General features: G+C 55.6%; 1 protein-coding gene across 1 annotated transcript in view; it reads right to left on the bottom strand.

Moving 5' to 3' along the window:
• Positions 1–27,842, bottom strand: part of LOC118017824 (A disintegrin and metalloproteinase with thrombospondin motifs 14-like) — a gene marked incomplete at its 5' end in the record, with an annotated part of 71,522 nt that continues 43,680 nt past the window's right edge. Inside the window, 15 exon segments of the mRNA XM_035016084.1 lie at positions 1–2,077; positions 4,236–4,352; positions 4,474–4,603; positions 7,418–7,625; positions 9,281–9,413; positions 9,864–10,032; positions 11,416–11,579; positions 16,791–16,871; positions 17,878–18,001; positions 18,386–18,519; positions 20,920–21,095; positions 22,957–23,105; positions 25,164–25,277; positions 26,585–26,717; positions 27,216–27,359. Coding sequence (XP_034871975.1) covers positions 1,593–2,077; positions 4,236–4,352; positions 4,474–4,603; positions 7,418–7,625; positions 9,281–9,413; positions 9,864–10,032; positions 11,416–11,579; positions 16,791–16,871; positions 17,878–18,001; positions 18,386–18,519; positions 20,920–21,095; positions 22,957–23,105; positions 25,164–25,277; positions 26,585–26,717; positions 27,216–27,359 — 2,461 coding nt within the window.

Raw genomic sequence — 27,842 nt, 5'->3', positions numbered from 1 at the left:
CTTCGAAAACAGAGAGAACAAGAAAAACACAACACAGCATTTTGGGGTCCAAAACAAAACACCAAGGACAATGTTAATAAATACATAAAAATGTAAAGACCTGGATCTCAGAGGCACAAGAATGTATATCCCTAACACAGGCAGGCTGCGTCTCACAGGAATGGTTCAGTGTGTGCCCCGGCATCCCAGGGAGGGGGCGGCAGCGGGTGGAGAGGACATGTGGGGAGCCCCCTCCAAGGCCTCTATTCTCCACAGGTTGCAGACAGGGACCCACTGCTCCTAGTCCTCTAGCCTGGCTCAGAACAGCCCTCCCCAGCCCCCTCAGGGAAGGAAGACTGGCAAGCCCCTCCAGCACCTGCTGCCGAGTCCAGAAGACCCTCTGCACGACTAAGAGTAAGGACCCTTGGGAGAATTCCTGGGAACCCAGGCAGCTTCCTGAGAGTCAGAGGGTCTAGAGAAGTTACCTGCCTTCGGAGGTAACATGGAGGGCATCTGAGGCCCCACAATACTGTGGGTCACATCTCCTCCCCACCCCAGCATGGGGCAAAGGCTCACATCCTGCCCCGGGGGTACTGGGCCACATGGCCTTGCCCTAGCACCACAAACCTCTGGCCCAGCCCGAGCCAGGCGGGAGAAGACCCCTGACTCCAGCAGGAGCGGTCTTTGGCGGAGAACAAGGGTTGATAGGGCACAACCTGAGAACTCCGTTTCTGTGTCCCACAAAGTGACCTTCCAGGTCAGCCTCCCTTCATGCTCTAGAGCGATGGCCAAAGCTGACATTCCCGCTTCAGCCAGCAGCCTAGCACCGTTGTGAAGCCCCTGGATGGGGAGGACACACATTCCAGAGTGTCCGGAGCCCCCTTCTCTGGGATGGGCTGGGGGAAGTTGGGAAGCACCAGAAGCGACAGGAAATGCCATCGGCAAGGGCAGAGGTGGCCACCAACACTGCCTTCCAACCGGCAAAAGCGAGCTGGATTCTGCCTCTTGGCCTTGGCTAGAGGAACCGTGTGGTGCTCTTGCTAGGAAGAGCCGGGCCTGAGATGAACTTGCCCCCTCCCCGCCCCCGGCACCGCCCCGGAGCCCTGCAGCCAGAGACTTGTGACCACATGCACCGCGTACCCCCTTCCTCGTGGCCTGCCCTGAGAGTGCTCCTCACCTTCCCTGTCCCGCTTCGCCTCTCGAGGCAGAGGGGCCGAACAGACAGGGCCTCCACAGTGGTCCCCACACGTTCTGGCAAAGGCAGGCGGCCAGAAGGATCCAGGGTGGGGGGCCCCACCGTGTGGCCGTGAGGAGGAGGGGCTAGCTGGCCCTCAGTCCTGCCAGGAGACAGACAGGAGCCCCTGAGAGGCTCAGCTGTGTCGCCCCGGCTCCCGGCTGAGGTATCTCTGGTTAGGGGCTTTCCCTGATCTTTTTCTTCCTCGCACACCCACCTCACGGGGTGAAGTGCCACAGCCCCAAACCAGAACAACAAGAAGGCAAATAATTTAAAAGGAAGTCAGTGTTTGCCCTGCCCCGCCATGTGTCCTCCGAGCTGGCGGTCTCCGAGGTGGCACGCAGTGTAAACTTGACTGGCGGGACAGGCAAAGTGGGGCTCATGTCACCAGGGAGGCGCTGGGGAGGCCGGTGCCTGGGGGCTTCGGGTCTTCCCTGAGCTGCCCTTTATCCTCGGAGATGGGCACAGGTGCCCGGGTCCAGCCCCAAGGCAGTCCCCGGGGGGCGCTGGGGGAAGCACCCCAGGATGCTCGAGGGCTCAGACTCTGGGGAGGAGAGCGGTGCTGGGTCACCGGGGAGCTGGTGCCCAGAGGGCTCGGGAGCTGTGTGGACCGGCCACGCTGATGGTCATCTGATCCTGTTGGCCCCACAGTGGGCTCCACAGCATCCGGAGGGGCCTCCGGTCCTGGCAGAGCGCTCCCGGGGGCGGAGAAGGGTGGTGGTGAGGCCGGGGCCGGGCTGGTGGCAGGGCCCAGGGCCTTCTTGGTACAGGACTCACAGCATAACCGGTGGTAGCCGGGGAGGGAACAGGAGCGATCGAGCACCTCCATTCGGCAGAAGACGGAGCGGTCCCCCATGCACAGCTCTGCCGCACACACAGCACAAGGACCAATGCCAGGAGGGTGCCCCCCCCCCACTGGCCCAGCAACTGCAGGCCCCCCAGCCCCTGCCCTCGCTGGACTCGCTCTAAAGCTCTTTCCCAGAGGGCGCCCCAGGGCTGCCTGATGGAGAGTCTGGCCAGAGGAAGAACTCTTATTTTACGGAAGAGGAACTAAAACCCCCTAGAGCAGTGGTTCTCAAAGTGGGGTCCCCACACACGAAGCATCAACAATACCTGGAAGCGTGTTGGAAACCATGCCAATTCTCAGGCCCCATCCAGACCTACTGAATCAGAAATTCTGGGGGTGGGGCCCCACTGTGGGTTTTAACAAAACCTTCAAGGTGATTCCAAGGCCGGGAGAAATCGGAGAAGCACAGCCCTATGTCCCCAGCCCTCAGACTTGCTTGCAAATTGGAATTGCCCCGGCGGGGGTGGGGGGGAAGGGGGGATTGACAAAGAGCTGCTGCCCAGCCCCCACACCCAGGGAGACTGCACGGTCAGTGTGGCCTGGGCACTGGGTGATTCTGACCTGCAGCGAAGCTTGGGAACCGTGCTCTTGAGGAAGTGGGAACCCTCACCCCCTCCCAATCAACCCAAAGGAACTGATCCCCTCGGGCCAGGGCCAGGCAGGTGCCTGGGGAACCCACACTTGTGACGAGCAAATGAAACATCCTGCTACCCGTCAACACTCATTTGGAACACCTCCACCAGTAAATCTGGAATCAAGCAGATCTGGCTTCCAACTGAGGCTCTGCCGCTTGAAAAGGGTGAGCCTTTGGGCAAGGCATTTAAACTCTCCAACCCTCAGTTTTTTCTCCTATAAAATGGGGATAATGCTAGACATTTGCCAGTGAATAATAACTTTACGATGATAAATACCATTTATAAAGTTCCTGGCATACAGGGGTGCCCTCTATACTAGTTCCATTTGCTTTGGTTCAAATATCATCTAAAAATGGTTTTGTGTTTCTGGGATAGTTCCAGGTAGGTCTCTCCAGACAATGTGAAGGCAGGAGCTTTGCTTTCTACTAATTTTTGCCTGGGGCAGGGAGGGGAGGCTGCAGCGGGGTGGGATAGTGGTGGGGGTTGGGGGTGGTTTGGGGGAACCAGAGAGAGATGAGGGGGCAAAAATGGAAAGCCAGTGGCCTCTAGATGGCGCCAGAATTCCAGGACTAGAATCCTGAGCCCACCCTTTCCTCAGGATGCCACTTGAGCAGCCTGGTACAGGGGCGGAGCAGAAGCAAGGCTGGAGCCAAAAGATACTCTGAGGATATCTAGTGAGACCTCTTTTTTTACAGATGAGGCCACTGAGCTCAGAGAGGTTTAGGGATTTGCACAGGGTCACACAGCCCTTTGGTCCTCCACTAGAAAATAGGGTCTATGATTTTTCTGTTACTTGTCTTATCAGACCCTGGTCCTTGAGAAGGTGAAGAACGAAACGAAAGAAAAAGTCTAGGAAGGAAGCATAGGACACAGGACCAGGTTCATAGCAGGTGCTCAGTCAATATTAATGGATGGATTGGTGGATGGATCGATGGGTAGATGGATAGACAGGTGGATGGGTGGATGGATGGAAAGATGGGAGGATGGACTAATGAGCTCCTGATCATGAGGCAGAAAGAGAGAATACTACTACTATTTTTGATGTTAGCTGACAGGTAGGAGTGCATGATTATCTCACTTAATTCTCTCAACAGCCCTATGGAGACAGCTCAGATCTTTAATTGCTTATCCCCAAATCTTGAAACCAGATATGATTCATAATTCAGAACTTCTGAAGTTAGAAAAGTAATATTCATATTACAGAATATCCCGAGTGGGGAGTAGGATGTCCCCTTGTTACTCTGGCAACGTTTCTATAGCAAAAGAATACTGATCTCTTGGGTCAGGCCAGATTCTGCTGCCAAATGAGTTTGCACCAAATTTAGGGAAACACTTGCCGCTTTCAACATTTTGGAAGTGCAGATAAGGGTCTGTGGACCAGTACGGGCAGCACCCACAGCTCACAGCTGAGGAATCGGAGGCTCCAGGAGGCTAAGGTCACGTGGATAGACTGGAAGCTGGGGCTGCCCTATCCCACGGCCCATGCTTGTGACTTCGCAACCACAGGAAGGTCTGGGGAGGGGGTGGGGTCCCGAGATACACTTACTTGATGATATCTTGTTAATGGGATGTAGGGGCCCAGACTGTGGCACCCACTGTCCTTCTGGGGTCACAGGTTCCTGAATGTCAGTGCTCACTGTAGAGTTCTGGAGATTTCCTATGAGCGAGGAGAAGCAGCTCTAGTGTTTGGGATCTCTAGGGGGCAAGGATGCAAGCCGGGCTGGGTTTCAGGCCTCAGCTGGAGGAGCTGGGCCTGCCTCCCTTCCCATCCAGCTCACCTGCACAGGCGGGCAGGCTGCAGACCTGAACAGTGTCTGGTTTGTCCCCCTCGCACTGCCCGAGGCTGTTGGCATTGGTCCGGCACACCACCTGCCGCTGCTGGATGCCCTCTCCGCAGGTGGCAGAGCACTGTGGTGGGAAGGGCAGGGCCAGGCCAGGCCCCAGCAGCCAGCAGGGCGGGGGGGGGAGGGGGATAGGTGGAGAGACAAGAGGAAGGGGGCGGTGAACTCCAGAGTCCAGCCAATGCCCAGGACAGAAAGGTGAAGAGGAGGGCACCGAGTTTCTACTTGACCCTAGGGACATGTGAAGAGAGTTCCAAATAGCCTCACCAGGACAGAATGCCAACGTCAATGTTCCTCATCAGGTGCTGAATAGCGCCGCCCTCAGCTCAGAACCCTCTGACCCTTTTTGTCACCTAAACAGTTCACCCCGGCTCAGGAGGGGACCCCAGAGACCCCATTCCAGCACTTCTGCCCGGGGCCACCATGTCTGGTCTGTGCCCTGGGTCCTTAAATATTTTGTGTATCGTCCTGGCAAACCCCCTTGTTGCAATCCGCCAGCCTGAGGGACCTAGGGCCAGTCCACTCACTTGATGATATCTTAGCAATGGGATGGAGGGACCCAGATTGTGACACCTGCTAAGCTGAGCGAGCTGGGTGACAGGGTCGCCATGGACCCCTCTAGCTCTGACATTCAAAGACTGTGACTCCACGTACTGAACTTCAGCCGACAGAGCAGGCTCAAAAGTGTCTTCTTCCCCAAGAGGGCAAGGGCCGCTGGGCACCTCATCCCCCGGGGCCTCACCTCCTCTGAGTGATGGGGGCTGGTGGCGGGGGCTCCCGAAGAGCAAGGCTGCCCAGCGTGACCGGGTCACAGGGCTTGGTCGGCACTGCCCCAGCCTCTCCTAGTGGGACCAGGAAGAACCTACAGACATGCACTTCTGCTGGGGCCTGAGGGAGACATGAGCATAAAGGGCCACACAGACCGTGGGATGAGATGGCTCATCCCCCCCACCCCGACCCAGGATGAAGAATGACAACAGCCCTTGAGTGCTTGGTCAGTCTCAGGGGAGCAACTACCTTCCACACACCACCCCCCCGACCGCCCGTCTGCTGTCAGTTTTCTTGCAGACCAGCTGTCTTTCTGTTTTATATTAAAACAAACAAAGCTATATGTTATGGAGAAGAAACTAAAATCTGCATAAGTTGTGTGGGGATTTGGGATTATTTAAAAATACTCTTTATTATGTAATATTTCCAGCATATAGAAAAGTATGAGGAAGTCGGTCATGAGAGCCTGTTCAAATACCACCACCAGCTTTCATAAATCAGCATTTGGGCACATTTTCAAATACTGTGTCATGCCTTTTTAAACTTTAAGTGCACCGTATCTCATTGGAAGTGATTTTTCTTCATACTGCTGCGCTTTTTCTCACCCCTGTTTTTCTGAGGTCTATCTATCTTGGTAAGTACAGTTCAAGCTCATTTGTTTTTCTCCATCTGTGCTATTTTATTATATGAACAGACCATGATTTTTTGGGTCCAATCTCCTGCAGATGGGCATTTAGAATATTTCCTGAAATTCTGCTATTACAATAAGCATTGTTGTGCTTATCCCTGTGACCAAATGAGGTTTTAAAAATTATGGTAAAACATACATATCATAACACTTACTATTTTAACCATTTCTAGGTGTACAGTTCAGTGGCATTAAAGCACATTCTCATTGTGGTACGACCATCTGTACCTCCACGTCCAGAACTCTTTCCTTCCTCCTAAACTGAGACCCTGTCCCCACCAAACACGAATTCCCCCACCCCCTCCCCCAGCCCTAGGCACCCATCCTCCTATTCTGCGTCTCTATGAACGTGACTACCCTAGGTAAGTGGAATCACACAGCATTTGTCATTTTGCGTCTGGCTGGTTTCCCTTAGCATAACCCTTTCAAGGTTTGCGTCAAATGAATTTTTAAGTGAAAACTCAAGGCAGAAAATTTCCCTGTGGCCACTTGGAGGGCTTAGCCAGAAGCACTTGGACTGATGACTCTTTCCTGTGGTTTCCCCTTTCTTAACCTGGCCTCCCAACAGTGAACTTTCTACAGAGCTGCTAGGTGATCTTTTACACCTGCAATCAGAGCTTGGAATGCCCCAGGTAAAACCCTTCAACAGTTTCTCACTGCTTTTAGAATACATTCTAACTCCTCACAAAGCACTGACCCCACCCACCCCCACCCCCACCCCCCGCCTGCCTCTCCATCATCCTGTAGCCCCCATCCCTTCCATTCAGCTCCAGTCCCACCGTCCTTTTGGTTTCTGGAACATGGCAAGGTTGTTCCTGCCTCAGGGTCTTCCTGTGGCTCATCCGTCAGGTCTCAGCTCAAATGTCACCTCCTCAGGGAGGCCCTCCCAGATACATTACCCCCATTTACTTCTGCACAGCTCCAACTGCAATCTGTAAATGCTTTTGTTATTGGTTTACTTATCTCTTCTGTCTCTCTTACTGGACTGGAAGCTATATGAGGCCAAGAATCATGTCTAGTCGATGATGGATTCCAGGCATTCCTAGTAGAGTAAGCCTGGCACGTAGTCAGCACTCAGTAAATATTTCTTGAATGCAAGAAAGTGCTTCCGTTTGCTCACCTGTGTCACGAGGATATTAGCCCCTGCCTCCTAGTTCTGACCCAGTTCTAGGTCAAAGCAGATAGTGAATGAATAGAAAGGCCTAGCCCAGAAACATGGCCCGGCAGATGTAGGAGCTGTTGGACTTAGTTTTGAGAAAAATCAGTTAGGATCAGATCAGATATGGGGAGAGAAATTCAGAGACTCTCTGCCTGCCGCGCGTGCCACATCTTCTAGCAGCCGCTCACCCAGACCCACCTCTTCCCGGACTCCCCAGAGAAGGTGTCTGCCGGCCCAGCCCCTCCTGCCCTCTGAGAACAACTCACCTGGGACCAGGCTCCCATGCGCCACTGGGCTGGACAGGGCACGCGGAGGCAGGGCCGCCGGGCCTCAGGCCGGTCCCCAGGGCAGGCCTTGGCCGGCATGGCCTTGTGGGTACCGTTGGAGAGGGGCAGCAGGCACTGTACCCCCCTGGTCTGCACCCCCAGCTTCCCGCAGCTCCGGCTGCAGGCACCCCACTCCTCCGTCACCCACCTGGAGACAGACAAGGCAAAAGGTGGAGGGGAGGTGGGACGAGGGGACACTTCCTCCCAGGGTTGCTCCCACCCCGAATCACTGCAGGCAAGAGCTGGAGAGTGGGTTTGAGCTCCAGAATGCTTGGGAACCAAGACTACCATTCGCCTGGCTTTGCAGCTGCCAGGCTGTGTGGCCTTAGGGAGGTCACTTATTCTCTCCTGTTGCCTCATCTGAAAAATGGGTATAGTGCATCTCTAAATCTAGCACCCTGCATGTTCGCAGGCAAGCTCTTAACGCCCCTAAACTCAATTACCCCATCTTTACATCAGGATTCTTTCAACACCTCGTAAATATCAGAGTGTCTCCGGTGGGCAGGTACTGTCCTAGGTGCTGAGCTACAGCAGTATGCAAAACAGAGGGGAGTCGGCTTGTGGAGTTGAAGCCCCTCCCCTGGGCCTCCTGGGACAATTAAAGGACTTGTATACTTAAAGCACGTGGCAGAGTGCATGCACGCAGTAGGCGTGTAATAAATGCACGTACGATTATTATCACCATCAGCACCTGCAGAGTTTCGGTGCTGATCCACTAAGCTGGTGGTCTCCAGTGTCTTCTAGCCACAGAGCAGCTCCCAAGAGCGCGAGAAGCGGACAGGGCTGGCTGAGTTAGACAAAGACCAAACGGGGGCGTGGGAGGGGCAGCCCCCAATCCCTACTCCCCTGTGTTTCCTGAGACCTCTTTTAGGGAATGAGGGCTCTTGCGGCCAACCCATTCCTTTAAAAGACAAAAATAAAAAGGCCCCAAACTTCACTGGGCATTTTACAGAAGAGAAGCCAGGTGGGGTGACCTGCCCAGGACCACAGTACAGTTAGTGCCACGTGCTCTGTGACCACATACGTTGGTGGGGAAAGCAGCCTGCATGCAGTGTGAAAGGGAAGTGCAGAGGGCTGAGGGCCTGGGCCGGGCACAGGGAGGCCATGGTGGGCTCCGTGCTGGTCACCAGCTCCCACCCCGGCCCTAAGGCTCCCCCAGCCCGTGAGTCAGCAAGGCCAAGGTGGACTGCTCGGACCCCCGAGGACTCCTGAGGAGGCTGGAGAAAGGACTCGGCTCTCTGCCTGGGGGCCGAGGAGGTGCTGGGGCCACCTCTGTAACACGCTCAAGACCAGACATCGAATACCTGACAGGTCATAGGTCTTCCTCTCCACAAAGCCCCTTCCAAATACCCTAAGAATAAGACCTTGTGCTCAAATGAGCCTGTCTCCTCAGGCCAGGCCAGACCGCGACTGGGGGCTGGTGTCAGCATCCTGGCCCGGAGCCTGGAAGCACTGAAATCCACTTCACCTCATCGTCCCTCGGACACTGAGGGAAAGCTATGTCCCCAAAGTGGGCCTCGGTTTTCCCATCTGTTAAAGAACACTGGAAGGGGCAGAACAAAGGAAGCATCGTCCTTCTTCTGGGAGTGCAAGTTAACCCAGAAGCCCCGCAGGGGACAGATGCACAAGGAGGGCCGCGATGGCCACGGGCAGAGTCTGCCGTGTGGGCTGCTCTGCTCAGGGAGTCCCAGGGGCAGGGGCCAGAGGAAGCAGGCCCAGCAACTCCTCCTCCTGGCTGAGGGAGGGTCAGCGACACCCCCGGGAATGGGATCAGGCTCCCAGTCCCTCCCCCAGGACACTCACGCGGGCTGGGCACATGGGTGCTGGTTGCAGCGCCGGCGGATGGGCTTGGGTCTCTTGCTGTGGTCACACAGGTGCCGCTGGACCATGTGGTGGTCGCGCCGGCGCCGGCAGCCATATTTGGTAAACTGAATCCCTGTGGGGAGGGCAGGCTGACTTGGGCCGGGTGCGGCCAGGCCCCCGCTGCTCTGCCGGGGCCTCGGAGATGGCAAACTCTGGAGAGCCTGGAGGGCCAATCCTACCTCCCTCTGTGCCTCTGCACCCTCCTGTCCTGCTCGCTTTCTGAAGAAGCCTTGATCTGCCCATCTCATGTGTCCCTGGGTGAGGGAGGACGGGAGCTGACATAGCTGGGGAGCCCTCACAGGGCACAGGCCCGGCCCCACTACTGCTCCAGCACTCCCAGCCCCAGCCCTAACGCCCTGCCCAGACAGGCTGTCACACCCGAGACATCTCTAAGGAGAAAGTGGGGCACAAGCTAGGGACACAACAAGCGGAGACAATGTTGGCCCCCAGCCACTCCTGCTCTTCCCCTGACAAGGCTTGGGCTGCCCCCACGAGGCCGCCAGATGGCTGGACGGGCCAGTACCTCCTCCGCAGGCCTTGGTGCAGGGGGCCCAGCTCTTGAGTGCCCACTCATAGGTGTCTGTCTCCTCCAGGAGCACGTTGTTGCTCCCGATCAGGGGCAGCAGGTCCTCATGAATGATGTACTTGTAGGCCAGGCTGCTGCGGGGGCCACCCTCAGCTGGGGGGAGCACCTGAGGAGAGAAAGAAGAGGTGGCACAGGACTGGAGGGCAGAGGGGCAAGGCCAGCATGGGGTGGGGGCCAGGAAAGAGGAGTCAAAGGGAAGGATGTGGGGTCAGCACTGAGCATGGCCGGGGAGACCATTCACACCAGCAGCCATGCAGCAGACTCAGGCTACACACCTGCTGTGTGCTCGTGGATAATTTTCCCTCCCACAGACCTACGTTCTAATAAGGGCAGGAAACATGTCTGTCGGTCTGTCCTCCTCACCAGGGCAGCCACACTACCTGACACTCCAGAAGATAGTCTATAACGACTCTTACCAGATATATGGTGGCAAATGGTTTCTCCCATCCTGTTCAGCTTGTCTTCTCACTGCTGTCATTGTGTCTTCTGATGTACAAAAGTTCTTAGTTTTCCATGAAGACCAATTTACCTATTTTTCTTTTGTTGCTCATGCTTTTGGTATCACGACTAAGATCCAAGGTCATGGGATTGATCCCTCTATTTTCTCTAAAAGTTCTATGGTTTTAGCTCTTGTGCTTGGGTATTTGATCTAGTTTGAGCTCCTTTTTGTATATGGTGTGAGGTAGGGGTTCAACTTCATTCTTTTACATGTGGATAATCCAGTTGTCCCAGCACCATTCTAGTTGAAGAGATTATTCTTTGCCCACTGAATGGTCTTGGTACCCTTGCTGAAAATCATTGGCCATAGGTGTATAGGGGGGGTCAGCAAATTAGGGTGAAGGGAAATACATGTAGATTGAATTAATATGCTGTCACCAATAGGCTTCAGACCCTGCCCTCTAGGACTTCCCCGACTAGTGAGGGCAGCACCAGGAACAAAGCCTATCCACAATCTCCCTGCCACCAGCCGGTGTCAAGAGCCCTGCAGACAAAGCCCCTCCTGGTCTGATCTCCTGCATTAACAGTCCCTATTCTATAAGCCCCGGTCTATGGTCTAGGAAGAGGAGTAGTGGGCAGAGGTGGCTGGCCCCATCCCCCTCTCAGGAGGCTGGCAGCATGAAACGGCACCCCCAGGTCACTCGTTGGCAATGACGGAATGCCAGCAGACACCAGAGGATGCCAGGATGACAGGGGGAACCAACCCCATGCCTCCTGCTCATTCCTTGGCCCTATTTCTGAAGCTACATTAAGGAGACTCCCTCTGACAGTAAGACAATCATTTCTTTCTCCTTCCTCATTTGCCATCCTGCCTGCCTTTAAGCACAGAGGGCACCTTGGCCTTGGCCTTGCCCAGGCCGCTGAAGACACTGCAACAGGAAGACTTCCACCAGGCTTGTGCTGGCTTAACAGTGAAGACAGTGAGCAAGGGGGGGCTGGGCTGGGGCAGCAAGGGAGTGGACAAGGGCCACTGTGCAGGATGGGGGCTCACCAGGACAGCAATGGCTTCAGGCAGGGGCCCACTGGTCTTGAGGCTTTCCTTGGCGTCCTCCACCGCGTATTCCCACTCCAGGCCCATTGCAGTAAAGGTCCGGCTCATTGCTTCCTTGCCCTTGGGGTTGAGGATGAAGCTGCCTGTGACCTGGTTCTTCACCGCTGGCCATGGGGAGAGGGTCACACAAATTTCTATTCCCCTTCACAGGAGCACTAGCCAGACCTCCTCTGGGGCATCAAGACTTTCCTAGTGAACCCCTCGGGGCTCCCTATGACCTGTCACTCCTTCCCCAGTCAGATGAGTCATCACACTGACTGTACACAGCATTACCCTGCCTCTGGACCCTGGTGCACCCCATTCCTCCCACCCTGTCTTCCCTTCTTCCTGCCTAATCTTTAATCATATGTAAGGCTCAGCACACTTCCCCCGTCCTCCCGGAAGCCCTCTTTGATTGCCCAGGCCTCAGGCATTTGCCTTCCCTACAACGTCTATAGCAGAGCCCTAAGGCTAAGCCCACAGGCTCTGGGGTCAGACTGATCTGGGAAAGTTACTTAGCTTCCCTGTGCTGCCCCAGTTTCACCATCCATAAAATGGGAATCCTAATTATACCTCGCTCACAGGGTGGCGGGCCCCATGAGGATAACTGCAGTTCCCCACCCCACCTAGCCACCATGGGGCTCCTGGGACAATTAAAGGAGTTCGTGCATGTAAAGCACTAGGCAGCGTGTGTGACATGCAGCTGCCATTCAATAAATGGTAGGCACTGTTACTGTCATCAGATATTCAGCACTGCTGCTACTGTAGATGTCCCATCTCCCCCAGATAGCCTGTCAGGGTATCGCCTCCGTCTTGGTGTCCTCGGGGCCTGGTGCAGAGTGAGAGTTTTAATAACATCTATAAATTTCTACCGCTTAACGTCCCAGTCAGCGAGTGACTCACAACTCGCTCTTGAAGGTGCCTGGCAGGTGGGCGGGAGGTACGCAGGTGCAGACACCCTGGAAAAGGCCCCCGGGTCACAGCCTCGGCCACCCTGGAAGGGGCAGGGTGGGGAAGGGCGGCAGCCTGGGACCCAAGCCCCTCAGCCAGGTAGGAGAGCAAGGGCTCCGGAGCCCGGGGGTGTCCCCACCTGATGAGGACGAAAACCATTCCACGCAATTATGGTACCGGGAGAGCCAACGGTCAGAGCACTAACCATGAGCTGGTCACAGTGCTACCTGCCTCAATGGAATCCTCACACACATCCCGAGGCCGTTGCCACTCATAGTCCGGATGGAGAGTCGGAGGCCCCCGAGGGGCAAAGGCTTGTCCCGGATGCACAGAGGGCTGGTGGCCCAGCTCTCTGGAGGACCAGCCTCCCTGCCAAGCGGGAGGAGGAGAGATACCCCCATCTCTCATTGCCTGATGTCTCTTAGCCCCCAGAATCGCCAGACCTGGAGCCAGAACTGGGCAGCTCCTCAGGCCAGGCCCAGCCACAAATCTTCCCACCACCCCATCTGCTTCCAAAACCTCTCGGCAGCCACCGCCCCACCTCCAGCCTGTACACCCCTAATTCCAGGGGCGGTGGGCTGGGCTCTGTGGGGACTTGCCCACCCAGGCTCGCCTGTGAGTCCTGGCCCGACCGCTGAGCCACTCTGTATCCTGAGCGACTACAGGCATCCCTCGTCTGACTGAGCTTCACTTCATTGTACTTTACAGATACTGCATTTTCTACAAACCGAACACCTGTGGCAACCGTGCATCAAGCAGGTCTATCGGTGCCATTTTTCCAACAGCGTTTGCTCACGTCACGTCTCTGTGTCCCATTTTGGTAATTTTTGCAATATTTCAGACCTTTTCATTATGATACTTGTTCTGGTGATCTGTGCTCAGTGATATCTGATATTACTACTGGAATTGTTTTGGGGCACCACGAACTGTGCCCACATAGCGCAGTGAACTTCATGGATCAATGTCGTCTATGTCCTGACTGCTCCACTGAGGGGCCCGTTCCCCCGTCTCTGTCCCAAGCCTGCTTATTCCCTGAGACACCATAACATTGAAATCAGGTCAACAAATAACCCTTCAATGGCCACGAAGTGTTCCAGGGAAAGGAAGAGTCACCGTCTCTCACTTTAAATCAAAAGCTGGGAAATGATGCATCGAAGTGCAGAAGGCACGTCGAAAGCCGAGACAGGCCAAAAGCCAGGAGTGTGGTACCAAACAGTCAGCCCAGTTGTGAAGGCAAAGGAAAAGTTCTTGAAGGAAACTGAAGGTGCTACTCCCGTGAACACAGGAATGATCAGAAAGAAAAGAAGCCTTATTGCTGATATGGGGAAAGTGGTCTGAATGCAAGATCAAACCAGCCATGACATTCCCTTAAGCCAAAGCCCTTCAATTCTTCAGGGCTGAGAGAGGGGAGGAAGCCGGAGAAGAAAAGTTGGAAGCTAGGAGAGGTTGGTTCTTGAGGTTTAAGAAGCCATCTCCGTAACAAAGAAGTGCAAGGAAAGGCATCAAGTGCTGATGGAGAAGCTGGAGCAAATTATCCAGAAGATCCAGCTGAGATCATTCATGAGGGTGGCTACGCTACACAACACATTTCCAATGCAGATGAGACAGTCTCCTCCTGAGAGATGCCATCTAGGCCTTCCATGGCTAGAGAGGAGCTTCCACGGATCATCACGAGGCCGATGGAGGTAATGAGTGAAAAGTCCCAGCTCAAGGCCCAGCACAGGGCACACAGTAACAGCCCGATTCTCTTCCCCTCATTCCCTTTCAAAGAATCCACGTCCCCAGATTCCAGGAGAGTCTAATGAGTTTGGGCAGGGCCTTGGCCTTCACCGCCAACACCGCTATCTGTCCTGGACTTCTCCGGAGAGCACGTACCCTGACAGGCAGGCGCACGCACGCACGCACGCATGCACATTCACTCACATGTACACACCTTGCACGTTTTCACTGAGGGCACGCTGTGGACCTCACACGTGCATAATCACACGATGCGTGCTGACGTCAGGTTTCAGTTCCACTCCCCTGCCTGCCCAACCCTGTGGAGCTCTAGCCTGCCAGGGAACTCACCCAGTAAACACACAGGCAAGTGTCCCTGTGCTGAACCTGCCCTGGGTTTTGGGAGCTTCTGCCTGGACCCCTACAGAAGCCCACATGCAGCCTCCATGGAGCCCTCCTCACCTCCGGAGGACAGAGGAGTAGACTTGGGCAGGCAGGGCATGGGGGGCCGGGAAGGGGCAGAAGGGGTGGACCGAGGAGGCCCAAGGGGCTGCTAGTATTATGGAATCATCTGGGGGGGGGTTGGAGCCGGAGGTGTGTCTGCAAGCTCCACCCTCTCCTTGGAGTAAATGAGTCTCCTCTCCTTGCCCCGTTCCCCTCTTGGCCCCTGTTCCGGCAAAATACCCCGGAGCCAGACAGGCAAGTGGGCAGGGAGTTGGCCAAGCCAAGCCCTCCAAACTCACACTCCCCGTGCAGAGCGGTGTGGGGGGCAAGGGCATGGGGCTGGCAGACAGGAGATCCCGGCCCAGACTGGCTCACTGTGTGGGTGAATCGGGGAACACAGAGGGCCCATGAGACACTGTGGGCCTCAGTTGCTCCTTGTGCCTCTTGCCCATTTGCACTATACCCTCTCAGGTGCCTTCCAGAGCAGGTTAAGGCTCGATCACAACTGTGTCAGTGTAGATGTATTCCCCAGGGGGTGCAAGTTCCCCAGGACACTTTAAAATATTTTCTATTATTTTGATGATAACCTAAAAACATGACTATCAGCATTTTTGTAATATACGAGCCTGCCCAGAGATGTTAGGTTTTGTGTTCGTGTTTAGGAAGAGTTGGTGACAAGCAGTGTGACCATGTGGGCATAACAGGTAAGAGGGGCCTCTGGGATATGCTGAGGCCCAGCAACATCATGGCACACATGCCCTCTGTGAGGGCTCTGAACACAGACAAGTGTGGGAGACCCCAGCCACTACCTAAGGTCGGGACAGCAACCTTCCCTGCTTGCTCATTGAGACCCTGCTCCAAACCACGCTTATGTGGTTTCAATTGACATGTAATTCACATACCGTACACTCAGCCTTTTCAAGTGTGGACTTCAGTGATTATTGGACCACTATCCGATTCCTGAAGACACTTCATCACCCCCATTTCCAGCCACTCCCATCCCCTCCCACAGGCCAGCCCGAGCACCACGAACCTGCCCTCTTGTCTCTCTTGATTTGCCTGTTCTGGAGACATTCATTTTTTTTTAAAGATTTTATTTATTTATTTGACAGAGAGAGAATGAGAAAGAGCACATGAGAGTGGGGAGGGTCAGAGGGAGAAGCAGACTCCCTGCCGAGCAGGGAGCCCGATGCGGGACTCGATCCAGGGTCTCCAGGATCATGACCTGAGCCGAAGGCAGTCACTTAACCAACTGAGCCACCCAGGCGCCCCTCGGGGCCCTCATTTTTAATCTCTCTTGGTTTCATAGTTGTATAACTCTTTTAAGGGGTGATTTAGTGATTGTGTTTAAGTGTCATTATAATAAGAATAATTTAAGGGTCCATGTGGCAGACTGCAAAAATGGCTACAAATTCCTCCTATTCCAGTGTTCACACCTCCTTGAACTGTGACTCTAACATACTTCCCACCAAGAGATTGTCAGTTTCTACCCCCTGAGTCTGGGCTTGGCCATGAGACTTGCTTGGGCCAATGGGACATTACAAAGCATGACACAAGCAGAGACCTGGCAAGTGCTTGCACGCTGGGGCTTGCCTGCTCTTGCCCCCACTGAGGACCATGTGACAGACACCATGTGAATAATCCCAGGCTAGCCAGCTGGGGACATGGCCCTGTCACCCCCATCACCCCAGCTGACCACCAGTACCAACCGGCATCTAACGGACCCACCAGATGTTGCCTTTGCATGAGTGAGTCCAGGCAGAGGAAAAGAAGCAGCAAGAGCTGAGCCCAACCCAAACTGATGGCCCACAGAACCATAAGCTAATACAAACACTTGCTTAAAACCATAAAGTTTTGGGATGGTATGTTACACAGCAAAAGGTGGCTGATACATTCTATGAAAATCGTTTTCCTTTAAGAGGTGTGCACGATTAATCAACAGTGGCTGCCCCTGGGGAAACAAACAGCTCCTGCAGGGCAGAGATGGGAGGGAAATCTTTGCTAGATCCCCTCTCACCCCTTGGGAAATTTGAACCATGGAACAGGTTGTCTATTCAACAAAAAAAAAAAAAAAAAAAAAAAAAAAAATTAAGGGTTCCCCGCCATTATTCGAATTTGTGAAAGCTCCCCTGCATTAGACTCTCTCCTCTGCCCTCCTGGCTTTCCCACAGCTGAGGGCAGGCCCGAGGGCCTAGCAGCCCCTCTCCCAGCTCCCCAGCACTCACCAATGCGGTGGGGGACCTTCTCCAGCTCCTCAATCTGGATGTGCCTGGCACCCGCTGGGATCTGTACCAGTTTGAGAGTCCCTGCCACAGAGAAGGATCCGTGAACATCTTGAACTGGTGGCCCGTCTGCCCAGCAGACCCCATCACCCATGCCCCCCGGCCCCTAGCACATCCCCAAGAACCTGTTTCCTCATCTGTAAAACAGGAACGGGCCCTTGTCCACAAGGTGCTGAGAGTTGCTATTGTTTAAATGCTCTATCAAGTCTAAGGGCTGCGTGGGGTGGGGGTGGGGGGTAAGCACGCATGCACATTAGTTACTATTATTCCCCACTTTCTTGAGCCTCCTTTTCTCTCCTGATGTCCTCTCCCCCTTTCTTCTCATACTTTAAGGGATTTAGATGAAGATCCAGCATGGCTTCTCGGGGCCCCATGGCCTTCCCAATCCCAAACCTGGAAACAAACCTCTCTTAAAGCCACCAACCTTGCCCTCAAAAGGAGAGGCGAGGCAAAGCTGTGACACTCCCAAAGGGGAAATGGATCTAATTTATCCTAGAATGTAAAGGACTAATACCTGGCCCTTTTCATCAGCCAAGTGTGGACAGACTGAAGGTGGGAGGGAAGTCAAGGAACTCAAGGTACTAGGAGTTCAAAGCAGGAGGCGCCACAAGTTTACCAAAAAAGGGAGAGAGGGAGGAGAAAAAACATTCCAGTCCAGTCTGGGCTACCTCTTCAGACCTATCTGAGCTCTCACTCCCCCTAACAGTCCCTGGGCCAAAGAGATGGCTGAGCTCCTATCACAGCACACTGGCCAGCAGGAAAATGTTTCCAGGCTCCTGGGCCCAAACGCAGGCAGCACACACTGGAAGGGGAGGTGGCCATCTGTGGCTTCTGACTCCGCCGCCTAGGGCCTCCTGGGAAGGTGTAGAGGCAGGTTCCAGGTGCCTCCCCCCACAGCCCCCTACCCCACCCCGCATTGTGGCCCAGCAGAGGAAGGAGGGCCCGCCCAAGGGACTCAGGCTCAAGGGACCCCTGGCCAGGCCAGAACCCCAGCGACTCCTGGTCATCTCCCCAGCGCCAGGCTGCTCACCTGCCTGCTTGGAGGCCTTGCCCAGTGTCCCCTTCACAGTCCTGCAGTGAGAGTTGTCGCCGCCACAGACCCCGCACTTGTCATCTGCCTTCATGGATCCCACCTCCTTGTCACAGCCAACAGGCTGAGGCCAGAAGGGGGGCTCAGCAGGAGAAGGCTCCCATGCCCCCCATTACCATCCCCAGGCCGGCAGCCCCTGACTCCCTCCCTGGTCCCCAGGCCCCACAAGGTGACCATAGACCAAGAGGCACTCCTGGACAGGTCTCTGCCACAAACTCTCCATGTGACATGGACAGGTCTTAAACCTGGCCATTCCTCTTCCCTTGAAGGGGGCTGGGTAATAACCCCTTTCTAGCAACCAGGGATTATGCTGAGGACCAAGGGTGTCACGGGTGGGGCAGGCAAGGAGACGCTGGTCTCCCCAGGGAACAGAAAGAGGGGCAAGCAGTGCAGCCTCCAGTCTCCCTGGGGAAGGCAGAAGGTGGGGGGCCCAGAGCAGGGGACCTACCACACACTCGCCGCGGGCACAGACGCTGTATGGGTCCCGGTAGCTGCAGCGTGTCCCGTCGTGGACCACCTGGTTCATGAAGACCACGTCCCCTGTGTCCTCCGACTGGCAGATCAGCTCACACTTCTGGGCATCTGTGGACAAAGAGACCATGCTGAATTCCCAGCCGTGCTCGGAGAATGTGGGCTGGCCCAGGAGGAGAGCAGCGCCCGTCCGGAGCAGGAAGCTCCTGGACCAGCTCTGGGTGCTGGGGGGAGCTCTGGGGGTGGAGCTGGGGCTTAAAATCCCTGCTGTGTCACTTATTAGCCTAGTGATCCTGGGCAAATTATCAGACCTCTCTGAGCCTCAGTTCCTTATCCCTGACCAATAAAATGCTACATAGGATGTTAAAGAAAATCAAGTGATAAAATAATAATAATAACAATAATAATAAGCCAACACTTAGTGAATGCTTACTAAGTGCCAGATACTTCCAAAACCTTTACACGCTTTTTTTTTTTCTTTTTCTTTTTTTCCTTTTTTTTAAAGTAGGCTCCACGCCTAATGTGGGGCTTAAACTCACAATCCTGAGATCAAGAGTCACATGCTCTACCGACCGAGCCAGCCAGGTGCCCCTACACACTCTGGATGTAAAATTTCAAATGTTTTTTGTGAATGAACTCAGTTAAATTTTTCAATACCATAAGGAAGTAAGTTCTAGTGTTACAGAGGAGGAGACCAAGGACCAGAGAGGTTAAGAAACTTGCTCAAGGCCACACACACAGTAAGTAGAAGAGCCAGGATCCTAAGCCAGGCAGTCTGGCTTGATTCCCACACTGACCTCTCCATACACTTCCCCAGTCACATGTATGATGGTGTATCTTCACATGTTTGTAAACATTAGGAGGCTGTGTGAAGGTAAGGCAGAACAGGGATCTGGGTTTGGGTTTGCCCAATGAAGCTGCAGTGAGAGAGGACAGGAGATCCTTTCTAATTCTAACATTTGATTGTTCTCTTCCCTATCTGGGCCATTGATGTGCTAAAAAGAAGGTTCCAAAGAACATATAAACATTTGCATGTTTCTTAGGAAAAAGGAAGTTGGGGCTAGATAACTTTCTGGAATTTGTCGAAAAGTCCTGGGAAAATCCAAAGTCCAAATGCCCCAGGGGCTTATTTGGATCTGAGTGGATCTGCAAGGCTTTCAAAGCAAGCCACCCCTCTCAGCCAAATTTTTAAGGAAACATCCGGCTCCTTGCTCCTGGTCCATGGGCTCCCAGGATGCATCTTGCCCCAGTACGCAGAGCTCAAGTCCAGAACCATAGCATCCAATACCACTTTAGATTTCATGCACAGGAGCCAGATTCCTGGCGGGACCTGGGCCAGTGGGAGAGGGATAGGAGACTCTAACCCTCCCAAAGGGTTTGGGGACAATGACCAGTACGCCCCAGGGAGACAGCTCTGTGGACAGCCATGGAAGCCAGCCCACAGTGGCAACGGGGTGGCGAACTCCCTAGGGTGGGAGGAATTCAAAGCAGAGGGAAAACAGTCTCTGCCATCATGTTCCGGAGAGGTCTGTGCCCTGCTGGGCAATGGACAGGCCTCTGAGGTCCCTTCCAACCTGAAGATTGTCATTCTAAATATGAGCTGAACAACCAAGGGTCTTGCAGTTAATCCTTTGGAACCAGGGCTCCAAAGAGGAGGCCCTGGGCTCAGGAGAGGGAAGGCCATTCTAGTAGGTGCCATCTGAGGCTGAGGGCTGCGGGGTAGGGGTTGAACATCTGTCCATCAAAGGACCATAGAGAAGCTGGCAAGGCGGAGTGGACACAGAGGACCGTGAGGGGCCCCTCCAGCCTGAAGGCTCTAAGACGCCTTGAACCCCAGCCCTTCACTGGCATCTCTCTGCTGCTAAGAGAGCCGTCCGTGGAAAGGCTCCAAAGCACACAGGTCCTGGCACTGGCACTTGGTCCCAAAATTCAGTTCCTCTGCATGAGTCCTGGGGCCTGTGTCTGTCCCAGAGCAGCCTGGAGGGAGTCAGTATCAGGATCCCAGAGGCTCTCATCTGCCTGCCTTTTAAATCCTCTTCATTACCTGCTATAACAGTAGCACCATCAGTAAAACCTAAAAATATGGGATGTGATAGGACAGAGCCTCTCGGGATGGTGGTTACGCAAAGCCAGGGCGCGTGCGCCTGTAGAGTGCCTTCCCGTACAGGTTGGGGCCCGGGTGAGAGGCACCAACCCAACAGCCAACACTGCTGCCCACCCCAACAGCAGCTCTGGGTGAAGGGCCCCTGATTCTAGGTGGTTTCCCTGCCAGAAAACCGTCAGCATAAATACATAAATCAGGGATGGCTTTCATGAGGTCCGTTGGCCCCAAGGCACACAAGACAAGGGCCCGCACAGAGGTGTATGGCAAGCCTGCCCACTGCATGTCCCTTTTGGTGCCCCAACTGTCCCTCTACCTCCACTGGTGGCCCCAGGCATGGGAGACGCACCTGGGAAGACATGGACCCAGCAGACGCCCAGGGACATGGCAGGGGGCGGGGAGCCACTCACCGTCTGCAGGCTCGTAGGGGAGCCAGCTGTGCTTGGCATTCCGGTGGATGTAGTAGGAGTTGCGCTTGGCACACTGCTGGGCCCGGAAGTCCTCATAGGGCCCCGGGCACTCCTCGCTGTTGCATATCTGGTACTGGAACTCGGGCCCTGAACACAGGCGGCCTCCGTAGGCTGGGCTGTGGCAGGCACAGAGGGACAGGGTGACTTTGCCGGAAGGCTGGGAGGGCCAGGCTTCCCACATGGCCACCCATGGCAGCTCAGCCTTTGAGAGGAACATAAAGAGGCTCCTCTAACTTATAAACTAGAGAGGGACCCCCCCACCCAGTGGGGGCTGCTGTGGTCAGAGTCCTTCCAGATTCCTCTTACTCCACCCCTTGGGCACATGCCACCTGTCCCACTATGGGGGGAGGAGGAGAGCTGAGAAACAGGGCAGGGGGGTGGATGGCGGGGACAGGGATGACGAATGCTCTCCCACTGGGCTGGAAGAGAAACCAGTCTTATTCGTCTTTGTATATGTTTTCAACCATCGCACAGGGCCTGGCAGACAGTAGGCGCTCAAAACGTGCCTCCACAATTCCGATTTGCGTCCACTTCCACTGCACCTCATAATAAAGTAAGGAGTGGTAAAGAGAGACCTGGATCTGGAACGAGAAGGCTGTGCTAGGTCTAACCCCAAGTCCCGCCTTTGCAAATCTCGGCTGAGTCACCTAGCCTTATTGAGCCTTAATTTCCTCTTTAAAGGTGGGACTGGGATACCTCTTCTCTTACCTGCCTCCTGGTGTGTCTGTTGAGAATAAATAAGAAAAGGTATTTAAAGCCATCTGTATTCTCTTCTCCGTTACATGCAGAGGATTGGGTAGGATTATCGATGCAAAGTTTCCAAGCATAGGTTCCTGGTACTGTGCTCCCAGAGCCAGCGACATCACATGGGTGTGTGCACGGAAGTGCTCAGCATCCCCCCATCCCACCTGGCACGAGAGAGTGCTGGATACACTGTACCAATGATCGTAACAGCAGCTGCCATTTATTAGCGCTTAATCTGGGCCGGGCATAGTGCTGAGAGTACCCATATTATGTCACTTAAGCCTCATACAACACAAAGAGTTAGGATTATAGAGGAGTTTGCTAGACGGCAGCTTTGATCAAGGGGATAACCATCCATCTAGATTGGAAGGTAGTTTACTCAGAGTGGGCCTCACGGGGCCTTTCTCCAACCCGGGCTTTCACACCCCCAACAGGTGGCAGTTACAGGGCAGTTCATTTGGGCTCATATTTATAAAAGGTCAGCACAGCCCGTGGACACGGGATCAGGCTGCGACAGGCAGTAGTGAGCCTCCCATCCCCGGAGGTAAACAGCAGAGGACGAAGGATCCCTCCCGAGGATGCGAGGGCGGATGGCCACTACCGAGCCACAGCATCCAAGGGCACTGCTGTTCTGCGGAGGCTGGGCACCCCTGGTTCCTGGAGCCTGCTGACCCACACGGCCGCCCCTGGCCGGCCTCCATCTAGCCCGAGCCTGTTCCAACCGGGTGGCTTCAGCCTGGGACAGGGAGGCCAGAGCCAGCTGGCACTCGGAAGTTCCAAAACCATGGGAGGGATCCCCACAGAGGGAATAAAAGGGGGAGACACAGACTGCTCCCCCAGACTCCTGGAATTTGGGTGGGGCAGTGAAAGGCAGGATTTGATGACCGAAAGAGGTTAGTGAAGGAAAATCAGTGGAAGTTTTGTTTCATATGGCAAGAAAGCAAACACGGCTACTGAGCATTTAGATCAGTGTCTTCTCAAAGCTTAGCCAGAGGATCAGGGTCCTCGGCCCACTCAGAATCTTCCATACACGAGAGTTTGAGAATCACTGGTTCAGACCGATGGGAGACATCAGGCCCAGCCCCACCCCCACCCCCAACAATTCTGGGTCCTCACCAATAGAATACAAACCACCTGCAGGGGTCCTTCTCTCGAGTGTCCTGCCCTCACCCCTCCCCACGTGCCTTCCTCTCCCAGTCCCCTGCCCTGCCCACCTCAGCCAAGAGCACTCACGGGGGATTGTCACAGCTCCGGCTGCGGGATCGAACCCCGCCCCCACATGACCGTGAACATGACCCGAACTTGGTCCAGGAGCTCCAGCCTCCATCCTGGCCGTAAGTCTGCTCCAACGACTTCCAGATGCAGTGACCTTTGAAGCACCACTGGGATGGAGCAGACGGAGTGAAGTTACCCCGGGGCCACCCAGCCTGCTATGGAGAGCGCCCCATGGTGCACGTGGCTGGGGGCACCACAGCTGAGCCCAGAGCGAAGGACATTAAGAGCACGAGCCTCAGGGTTGCACAGAATCCCACCCCTACCATGAGCCGAGTGGACCTTCAGCAAAGGGTTCCCCTGTCTGAGCCTATCCCTCCAGTGAACAGTGTGCCTAACAGCACCTGCCCACAGGTCTGCTGGGAGCCTTGAAGGAGATCATGCCTGGCACGCACAGCCCTCCAAAAATGGCAGACAGTATTATCAGTGACGATAGTAACTGCCGTTAGTTGGCTTAACACTCCTGGAGAAAAAAAGAACTGATCGGGAATAGAAGACACAATCTTTCCATGCTGTCTAGAGGCGATCTTGACTCTGCACCTGAAAATCCCCTTGCAGGGGCCACAGGCAGGTGTGTTTGTGGGAGGCAAGCCAGCCCCACCGGAAGGTCTACCCATGCACAAATGGAGGGAATATTTGAATCGAGTCTAAGAGGCCTGGGTTTGAATCCCGGCTCAGCCATTAGAAGCTGTGTGTGACTTTGGCACAACTTTCCCTTGCTGAGCCTCAGTGTGCTCACCTGTTAAATGGAACTGTTCTAAGAACTGAAAGCAAGAACACCTACCAAGGCCCTAGCTTGAGGCCAGGCATAAAGGCGGGCTCAACCAAAGTAACTCGCTTCCCTTCTCCTGCAGGGCAACATGTGAGAAGGACAGCAAAGCTCCCTGGGTCTTTTTCAAGAGAAAGCTGCGTGGTTCTCAGCCTTGGAGTCCCCTGGGGAACTTTTAAAACGCCAGATGCCTTCACTCCACCCCAGACCAACTGAGTCAGGATCTCTAGGGGTCGGGATTTTTTAAAGACGTGGCAGATACTTTCTGTATCATAAAAATCGCTCCGGTCGAGTGCACAAGTCAGTGAGTTTTCACAATTTACAGCCTTGTGCAACTGTCACCACATCCAATTTTAGAACATTTCCATCACCCCAAAGAGAGCTCTCATGCCCATCTGCAGTCACTCCCTGCCCTGGGGGGTGGGGACTCGGAAAGCTCCCCAGATGGTTCCAATATGCAGCCAAAACTGAGAGTCATGGATTAACTGTCACGTGAAATGGTGACGGAAGTTCCTGGAACTCTGGAAACACCTGGAGCAGGTATACCGAGTCTCTAGGATAAGAGCCCACCAGGCGCAGAGCCCACTGGGCCCGTGCAAAGCCACGGGAAGCCCCAGCCATCTGTGAAGGGGCAGACCCCCCCCCGCCCCCCCCACACACATGTGCTGGGTGGGTGGAGCCTGGTGAGGGCAGAGGGCAGAGGGCAGGCTGGAGGGGGGCACCCTGTGGCTGGGCTCCCAGCTGATGCTGAGTAAGCCTGGAGCCTCTCTCAACGCCCTGCTTCTGCCCTTTGCTCTCACGTGACATCAGAACCACCTGAGGAGTGGAGAGGGCACTTGATCAGGGGTCAGCAGGACCCAGAGAAGTGCCACAAGTGGCCTACAGGCACCACAGAGATCAGGCTCAGGGCCAGCGATAGAGCAGAGGTGGGTTTCAGACCCCAGGTCAGGGCTCTCAGACCCAGCCATGAGACCCCCAGGACAAATGAAGCCCTGACACACACACACACACACTCGAGGGGGCAAACACATGCCCGCACATATGTGAAAGGCTGGGTCTGGGGCAGGGGAGGCAACACGTGTGTGGGAGAAATTGCGTGGTGGGCCAGGGAGGGCAAGCAGGACACCTGGAGTCTTCCCTCCCCCCCTTCTTTGACTCCCCAAGTTCCTTCGCCTGCCTGCCTGGGCCTCATTCTTCTCATCTGTAAAATGGAAGTAAGCCTTCCTGCCGGAAGGGCTGGAAGAGAATGTCAAGCTCTGCACACTGTGGTGTGGGAGGGAGGGTGTGAACATATGAGTTCATGGAGGTGCTCCATGCATGCCATCTGCACACCCACGCCTGGGGGACGGGGGCTCCCGGGGACCCACACAGTCCTGCCGCAGCCCCAGGCCCCAGGTACCTGGCCAGGTGCACACTCGGTCCCGTCCAGGGGGGGCCCCTTCTTGGTCTTGCAGAAGTACGGGTTGTCGGGGTGGCTGCACCACAGCTGCTTACAGGGTTCAAAGGTCTGGAACTGCGCGGGCAGGGGAGAGCGGTCACGCACTCAGGCTCCAAGTTGTCCGGGGGCAAAGGGCAGTGGCAGAGAGAGGGGAGGGCTGTGGTGGGCGCTGGGGCCAGAACACGGGGAGGGACGCAGGCAGGTCCACGCCCTCAAACTGGACCCCACTTTAATGGCCTCCAGGGACCCCCTACTCTCTCCGGCGGGGCACCGAGAAGGGGCAGGCCACAGCCCACATTCCCCTTGTTGCCTCCCAGGTCTCCCTCCCTGCCTCTGAAGAAGCCGCCATGCCACTGGGCAGGGACTAGGGTTTGAGGCTCCGGGGACGCTTGGGCCTGCCAAGCCCCTTGAGCCCAGTGCACATCAGGGCCTTCAAAGGGCTGCCAGTCTGGCCCAGACCCCAAGACACCCAGACGAGGCCAGGACTCCCACCCGCCTCTGGTCTCACCAGGCTGTGCCTGATGTTGGTGACCTCCTGTTTCATGTTGTCCAGGAGAGCCCAGATTGTTCTCTCCTATGATCCCCTGCCAGCCAGACCAGCGTCCTACAGATACAGGCCTTGGGCACCGAAATTCCACATCCCAGGCTGTTTCTCCCCGCCTAGCTCAGAGACCATGTGTCCCCATGTGGCCTGAGCAGTGAGAAGGGTCTCCTGGTCCTGCAGGATGTGAGCCTCTGCCAAGGCCCTGATCAGCAGCTGTTTGGTTCTCTCCTGGGGGGCTCCCCAGCGCCAGGCTCTCTCCTGCCCTGTTCTGCAGGGTAAGGAAGGGCTATGCTCCCTGTATCTATCTCCTAGGCATGGGGTGGGGAGGAGAGAGCATGCAATTGACCCCCTGGAGAGAGATTATGTGGGGACACAGGAGATTTTCCCTAGGGTGACAAATAAGCCCAAAACATCCTGTCAAACCCCGCAGAGTAGATGGAGACAACTATTAGTCCAGCAGGCCAGAGCCCAGCCCCTGATGCGACAGAGGGGCTGCCCGGCAGGTAAGTTCCCCAGTAACCCACCCAGCCAGGACCCCATCGGCCACCTGCCCTCTCTGTTCTACTCTGTCCCATCTTTCCCAGGACTAAAGCATCCTCCAGCCACTGCACAAACCTGCCTCCAAGCGTGGGACTGGGTGGGGCAGGTATGTAGCAGAAGGCGGCAGGGCCGGGCCCTGGTCACCCTGCATCCCCCCACGGCAGGTAGCACCAAGCCCGTGGGCCCATCACCAGGCCACCTGGCCAGCTGGGAGGGAGGTGCTCTGCGGAGGCCCAGCCGGGGTCACAGGAGGACAAGGCCCTGGCACCCCGGCAGGCAGAGGCCGGTGAGAACTTACCGCAGAGCAGGTGTGGTATCCGGAGCCGAAGTCAAAGCGGCATTGCTCGTCCATTGAGTAGTCAATGCCTGGCAGCTCCGGGGGCCGGGGCCAGGCGGGTGCAAAGGGGTCATCGAGGAGGCAGTCGTAGGAGCTGCCGGTGGAGACAAGGAGGTGAGCCAGGCCGAGGCAGGAATTCCCACGCCCTCCTGTCCTGGAGGACAGGGGGTTTAGGGAGCAAAGGAGGCCTGCAGGAATCAGCCCCTGCTGCCCTCTGCGTCTTCCAGGGAGGAAGGACCCGTTCCAGAACAATCGGAGGGCTCACTGCACTGAGGGAAGGAAAGGCAGCCTGCCACACAGGACGTACTGGGGGCCCTGGCCAGCTGCCGCATGAGGTTAGTGACAGTCTCTCTGCCCACACCTGCCCCACCCAAATCCACTCTGCCCCCGTTCTTTGCCTTAAGCTCCTGGGTCTAAAGCTTGTCCTCGGCCTCAACGTCCCTGGAGGCCCAGGAGCTGAGCAGCAAGGCTGGGAATGGAGCGCATGTTGGGGGCAGGGTGGTCCTGGGACGGAGATGGCTGGGGGGCGGGGGAGATGGAGTGGCAGGCTGTGTGCTCCCCTGTCCCCAGCCCAGAGGTGGAGGCAACCTACGGGAGGTAGCGGCTGAGCTCCGCTTTGCTGCAGCGCGACCAGTGGAAACGGTGGAAGGCAGCCTGCACCAGGGGCGCCATGACGCTGCCCAGGCTGGTCTCGTCCGCACAGCCATTCCCCTGACCATCATGCTCCATGCCGAGCCTAGAGGGTGGGGGTGGGGTACAGAAGAGAGCCCCGAGTCACGCTAGGGAGCCGGTCCCTGTGAAGGCAATAGGAGAGCATGCCCTGACCAGGCTTCAGACTGTTACTCCTGGCCTCAGTTTCCCCACCATGCAGAGGGGAGGCCCACCCCTCTGGATGGAAGCTGAGGCCCCACCCTGCTCCCCAATGGGGCTGGACTCATTCTGCCCTCCTGCCCTCTCCTCAAACTCCACCCACATCCTCAGGGGTTCCAAGGCCCACTCAAGCCCCACTCCTCCCCCGTACACCCTCCCTGGTCACGACCCCCAAGGGCTGACCTCCCACAGCAGGGGCCACCTGTCCCACCATTAACAACTCGCAGCACCAGGCCCAAGGCCTGCAAGTGCAAGGACCAGGTCTCACTCATTTGGTTCAGTTCAACCTCATTTCCTGAGTATCTGCATGCCAGCTTTTAAGCTTTTCCAAGACCCTGCAGAACTGAGC

Source organism: Mirounga leonina, unplaced genomic scaffold (genome assembly GCF_011800145.1).
Source record: "Mirounga leonina isolate KUSES-001 unplaced genomic scaffold, KU_Mleo_1.0 Mir_106, whole genome shotgun sequence".
NCBI lineage: Eukaryota > Metazoa > Chordata > Mammalia > Carnivora > Phocidae > Mirounga > Mirounga leonina.
The sequence above is the reverse complement of the archived record's forward strand: the minus strand, read 5'-3'. Positions and strand labels throughout refer to the sequence as shown.